Source organism: Mastomys coucha, unplaced genomic scaffold, assembly GCF_008632895.1.
Source record: "Mastomys coucha isolate ucsf_1 unplaced genomic scaffold, UCSF_Mcou_1 pScaffold21, whole genome shotgun sequence".
NCBI lineage: Eukaryota > Metazoa > Chordata > Mammalia > Rodentia > Muridae > Mastomys > Mastomys coucha.
The window spans coordinates 36,622,922-36,629,189 of record NW_022196904.1 but is presented as its reverse complement, the minus strand read 5'-3'; the positions used below and the strand labels follow the sequence as shown (position 1 = coordinate 36,629,189).

Below are 6,268 nucleotides of genomic sequence, written 5' to 3'. Positions count from 1 at the left end.
CCCCCCCCCCCGTGTGCTTTTTATTCTGCCCCCTCAGTTAGTTGGTTCAGTTTGGGATTGCGCTCAGACCCTTTCTCTTCCTAGGCAAGAGTTTTGCCACTGAGCAATCTTTTAGGTTGGTTTTTGGTTTTTTGAGACAGGATTTGTATGTGTAGTAGCTGTATTGGAACTCAATCTGTAGAACAGGATGGCCTTGAACTCAAAGATCCATCCCTCTCTGCCTTCTAAGCGTCTGAAGACGCATCACCATTGCCTGGCCATGTTTTAGGTTTTAAAAACATCCTTAAAACTTATGTTTACTTACTTATCTATGATTTAGTGTATGTGAGTGGTGTGGGGTGTGTGTGTGTGTGGTGTGTGTAGTGTGTGTGGTATGCATCTGCGTGTGGGTTATGCACCCGTCCAAACGCTCAGAGGCCAGAGAAGGTGGCGCCTTTGTTTCTCTTCATCTTATGTCCTTGACCCAGATTCTCTTGATGAACCTGAAGCTACACAGGCAACCAGCCAGGCCCCCAGTGGTCTCTTTACTCTTCCCTTATCCTCAGTGCCAGGGTTACATTACAAAGATATGCTTAAGTTTTTATATAAGTGCTAAGGATTTGAACTTGGGTCCTCATGTTTGTACAACAAACACTTTTCGCTGCTGAGCCATCCCCCCAGCTTGAGGAATTATGGCGGGATAGTAGTCCATCCTTGAAGCCTGCATACTGTCTCATTTATCTGCTGAGGGTGTTTACGTTGTTTCTGTAGTTTGGCTGTTTTGATGGATGCTACAATGCAGAATAGGGGCCAGCAATTCCCTGAAATCTTGATATCAACCTCTGGATAAGTGTCCACAAATAGGATGGCTGGCTTCATTAAACAAAATTTTGTTTTTTCTTTTATGTGTGTTTTGCCTCTATGTATGTCTGTGCACCATGTGCATGCAGTACTCACAGAGGCCAGAAGAGGGCATCAGATCCCCTGGAGCTGGAGTCACAGATGGTTTGGAGTTGCTTACCACATGGGTGCTGGGAATTGAACCTGCATCCTCTGGAAAGGCAGCCACTCACTACTTTTCTAGTTTTACCTACTGAGTCATCTCTCCAGCTTTGGGCTCATTTATTCAGGAAAAGCATGGTGGTCCGGGTTGAGGTACACACCTTTTTTTTTTTCGAGACAGGGTTTCTATGTGTAGCCTTGGCTGTCCTGGAATACTCTGTAGACCAGGCTGACCTCGAACTCAGAAATCTGCCTGCCTTTGCCTCCCAAGTGCTGGGATTAAAGACGTGCGCCACCACTGCCCGGCTTGGGGTACACACCTTTAATCCTAGGACTCCAGAGGCCTGGACAGGGAGATCTCTGTTTGAAGCTAGCCAGGGCTAAGAAAAAAATGAAAGAGAAATGCCATAGTAGCTGCACTGTCTGCACTCCCCTTGGCAAGGGCTCCAGGTTCTACAGCCATTGACTACAGTTGATACATTGTGTCTATGTGCCATTTTGTTTTTCACAATAGATTTCTGTTAGCAGGTGTAAGGTTGTATTACTGTTTTCTTCCTTCCATGCATACAAGGCAGGAGCTCTACCACTGAGCCACACCCCAGCCCCTCACTGAGGGATTCTAGGCTCTACCATGGAGTACAGGTCGCCCTCATTTTACTTAAAAAAAAAAAAAAAAGAGACAGGGTTTCTCTGTGTAGCCTTGGCTGTCCTGGAACTCACTCTGTAGACCAGGCTGGCCTCGAACTCAGAAATCTGCCTGCCTTTGCCTCCCAAGGGCTGGGATTAAAGGCGTGTGCCACCATGCCCAGCTTAAAAATATTTTTAAGGTTACATTTATTTATTTACTTGTGCGTGTGAGTGTATGTGTGTGTGTGTGTGTGTGTGTGTGTGTGTGTGTGTGTGTGGAGACAGAGAGGTCTGAGAACTTAGTAAGTTGGATCTCTCCTTCTGCCATGTAGGTCCTAGGGATGGAACTCAGGTCACCAGGCTTGTTGGCAGGTGTCTTTACCCACTGAGCCATGTCACTGGCCCCTCTTTTATTTTATTTATTTATTTATTTATTCTTTGAGATAGGGTTTCTCTGTGTAGCCCTGGCTGTCCTAGAACTCACTCTGTAGACCAGGCTGGCCTCAAACTCAGAAATCTGCCTGCCTCTGCCTCCCAAGTGCTAGGAATAAAGGCATGTACCACCACCACCCGACCCCTCTTTTATTTTTAAAAACTTTTTTGACTATATATATTTCATTACTAATTTATATGGATGTGAGTGTACACATATTGTGCATGTGACCACAGATGCCAGAAGGCATCAGGTCATCTGCAGCTGGAGTTATGGGTGGTTCAGTATCACCCAGCGTTGGTGCTGGGAGTTGAACTCAGTTCTGTAGAAAGAGCAGAAAATGCTCTAGCTGCTAAGCTGTCTCTCAGGCTCTTCATTGGCCCTCTTTTGACATTTTACTTTGAGATGGAGTCTCCCGGAGTTTCCCAGGCTACCTTTCAACTCAGTCGGTGGCTTAGCTGGGGAGCCTGTAATGCCCTGCCCTGGCCACCCGGCTTACGTTTCTGGGGCTAAGGTGCTTCCCCTTTTTATTTTCTGTTAAGCAGAAGCCAAGGCTGGGCTGACTCTCAGAACCCTCAGGGTCAGAACTGGAAACCAGGAGAACTGTGAGTGTCCCTCAGCTACCCACAGGAAGTCATCCCCCCTGGAAAACAATGACAAGCACAAGGCAGGACACAGAACTGCTGACTGAGCCGGTGCCCCAGGTCTTCCTAGATGCCAGTGAGGCCCCTCTTTCGGGGAAGCTGCTTAGCTTCCTCTTCCTAACAAACCGTCAGCTTATTTTCTGCTGAGGACCAGAGCAGAACCAAGATTGGGAGGCCCACCCTGAACGGAGGGAACGCCTCTGCCCTCCACAGCTTTGTTGGGGTCTCAGATCCCCATGGACTTCATTTTGTTTAGGGGTTTATTGCTATTGATTCGGGGTCTTGTGTAGCCTAGGCTGTCCCCAAACTTCCTATTTCACCAAAGGTAACCTTGAACTCCTGATCCTCCAACCTCCTGGTTCTCTTTTAGACGTCCTGAGTTCAAGTCCCAGCGACCAAATGGCACCTTACAAGCATCTATAATGGGATCTGATGCCCTCTTCTGGGCCTTCTTCTTTCTCTCTCCTCTTTCTTCCTTCCTTTCTTTCTTCCTTTCTTTCTTTCTTTCTTCCTTTCCTTCTTTTCTTGGTCTCACTATGACACTATGTAGCCTTTGGCTAACCTGGAACTGCTATGTAGACCAGGTTGTCCTGGTATCCACAGAGATCCACCTGCCTCTGCTCCCTGAATGTTGGGATTCAAGATGTACTACACACCCATAGGTCTTAAGTTTTGGGGACAGTACCAACTCATTTGGAACTCATGATTTTCTGGCCCCAGCTCCTCAGGTGCTGGGATCACTTGCATGGGTGTACATCGTCACACCCAGTTAGGACAGTCGTGTCTCTTTGCTCTCTATATACACGAATGTGTTCCCAGGACCAAGAACGGGTCATGAGCCGGGTGTGGTGGCGCACGCCTTTAATTCCAGCACTTGGGAGGCAGAGGCAGGTGGATTTCTGAGTTGGAGGCCAGCCTGGTCTACAGAGTGAGCTCCAGGACAGCCAGGGCTATACAGAGAAACCCTGTCTCGAAAAACCAAAAAAAAAAAAACAAGAAAAAAGAACGGGGCATGGCATTAAAGAGATGTGCAATAAGTCTCTGTTTAGAAATGTGTAGATGGAGTTGGGGCTCAGTTGGTAGAAAGCTTGCTTAAATTGGCTCCATCCCTGGCACTGCAAAAACCAGTATGGTGGTGGCACATACCTGCTCTCTCTCAGCCCTTAGCAAGTGGAGGAAGGAAGATCAGGAATTCAAAGTCATCCATATCTATATAATAAGTTCAAGACTGGTCTGGGCTAAGAGTGAAATTCAGTTGTGAAACAAATGCATGTGCCTGGGGAGAGTTTGCCGTGCATGAAGACCAGGGTTCTGATCCCCAGCCCCCTTGCAAAGGCTGGGTGTACTGCTGCGCATCTGTAGCTGCAGGGATGGGTCTGGCTGAGATGGGACCACAGAGCCTCACCAGCCGCCATTGTGGCTCAAAGGGCTAACCCCAGGTTCAGTGAGAGACTCAGTCGCAAAAAATAAGTGGAGGGCAGGAGAGATGGCTCAGTGGTTAGGAGCACTTGATATTCTCGCAGAGGACCTGGTCTTTTGTTTTGTTTTGTTTTTTTGTTTTTCGAGACAGGGTTTCTCTGTATAGCCCTAGCTGTCCTGGAACTCACTCTGTAGACCAGGCTGGCCTCGAACTCAGAAATCTGCCTGCCTCTGCCTCCCAAGTGCTGGGATTAAAGGCGTGCGCCACCAAAGCCCAGCGAGGACCTGGTTTTGATTCCTATATGCTCCCATATGGTAGCTCACCACCATCTGTAACTCCATTTCCAGGGGATATGATGTCCTTATCTGGCCTCTATGGACACTGCATGCATGTGGTGCACAGACACACATGCCAAAAAACACCCAGACACACAGAGTGAAAAATGGAGGGGAAAAAAATGCAAAGAACAAAAGAGGAAGGTGCCTGCCATTGACCTCTGGCCCTGGCCCTTGAATATACCACACATACACCAAAATAAGGGGGTGTGGTAGTGGGGTCAGCAGGGTGGGGTGTCTGTCACTTTGGGAAGCCCTCGTGGGTCAGCACAGTGCTGATATAGGGAAGTGGAGTCTGTCCATGACAGGCTTCACACCAAGCCTTGGTGGATGAGGTCATAGCCTAGCCTAACTGTTGGCCCATCCCATCCCCTGTGTCCCCACAGAGCCACCATCTATGCGCCTGAAGGCCCGTCCTGGCAACTCTGGCTCCTCGGTGCTGACCTGTGCAGCTTTCTCCTTCTTCCCGCCGGAGCTCAAGTTTCGATTCCTGCGCAATGGGCTAGCCTCTGGCTCTGGGAATTGCAGCACTGGTCCCAATGGCGATGGTTCTTTCCACGCTTGGTCATTGCTGGAGGTCAAACGTGGAGATGAACACCATTACCAATGCCAAGTGGAGCATGAGGGGCTGGCACAGCCAATCACTGTGGACCTAGGTGAGTCTGTCCCTCCAGCTTCAGTGTCTTCTTTGTTTCTGCTCCTGGCTTCTGATTCTCCATTGGTCCTATGGCCAGTTCCCCCCAGCCCCCCTCCCCATGATAAGTCTGACCATGATAAGTCTTGCTGCTCCTGGTCTTCATGGCATTTGACCATTCACTTTTGCCCCTGACAGTTCTTGCCATGGCTTTGCTGACTGTCCTGTGACTGCTTCTCACCGAGCTTGGTCACAGCGTGGTTGTAATCTCTCAGTACAGCTCTCCTCCCCTCTTCCTTTCTCTTCTTCCTTCCATTCCTCCTCCTCTGTCTTCCCTCTTCTGTCCTCCTCCTCCTCCTTCTACTTCTTCTTCATATTTAAGTGTATGCATATATATTTAAATTTCCTACATTCTTTGTGTGAGAGGGGAAAGCAGAGGTGAGTCTGTGCCGTGGGATACTTGTGGAGACAGAGGACAACTTGTGGGTGTCAGCCTCGGGGATCAAACTCAGGTCATCAGGCTTTATGGCAAAGACGAGTGCCTTTACTTGTTGAGCCTGCTCGCTGGCCTAGATTATGGAGGGTCAGGCTCAGGTCTCCTGGCATTAGATATGAGTGCTGGGGACCAGGCTGTGAACCTCCGGAAAAGCAGCAAGGGCTCTCCACAGTGAGCCATCTTTCCAGCGCAGTGGCTGGTTCTTTTTGTTTGTTTGTTTTTGTTTTTGAGACAGGGTTTCTCTGTATAGCTCCTGGAACTCACAATGTAGACGAATCTGTCCTCTAACCCACAGATCTGTCTGTGCGCCTCTGCCTCCCAAGTGCTGGGATTAAGAGGTGTGTCACCACTGTGTGTTTCAGTGTGGAAACACATGAGGTCAAGGGCCTTTTCCCTGCAAACAGCCACCCTTAGATACATGCTTCTGCCGGTCTCCAAGGAGTCACCATCTCCTTTCTTCCCTGTCTTAATGATACTTTCTGGCTGCAGATTCATCACCCAGATCTTCTGTGCCTGTGGTTGGAATCGTTCTTGGTTTACTGTTGGTGGTAGTGGCCATCGCAGGTGGTGTGCTGTTGTGGAGCAGGATGCGCAGTGGGCTGCCAGGTGTGTGCGGGATTGGGGAGGGGCGTGGCTGTGTGCGGGATTGGGGAGGGGCGTGGCTGTGTGCAGGATTTGGGGAGGGGTGTGGCTGTGTG

General features: G+C 49.3%; 1 protein-coding gene across 3 annotated transcripts in view; it reads left to right on the top strand.

Moving 5' to 3' along the window:
• Nucleotides 1-6,268, top strand: part of Fcgrt (Fc fragment of IgG receptor and transporter) — a 16,538-nt gene that overhangs the window by 9,671 nt on the left and 599 nt on the right. For all 3 annotated transcript variants that reach the window (XM_031386537.1, XM_031386535.1, XM_031386536.1), the window contains exons 5-6: nucleotides 4,827-5,096; nucleotides 6,060-6,176. In XM_031386537.1, the coding sequence (XP_031242397.1) occupies nucleotides 4,827-5,096; nucleotides 6,060-6,176 (387 nt within the window). The remainder of the gene's footprint in view (nucleotides 1-4,826; nucleotides 5,097-6,059; nucleotides 6,177-6,268) is intronic.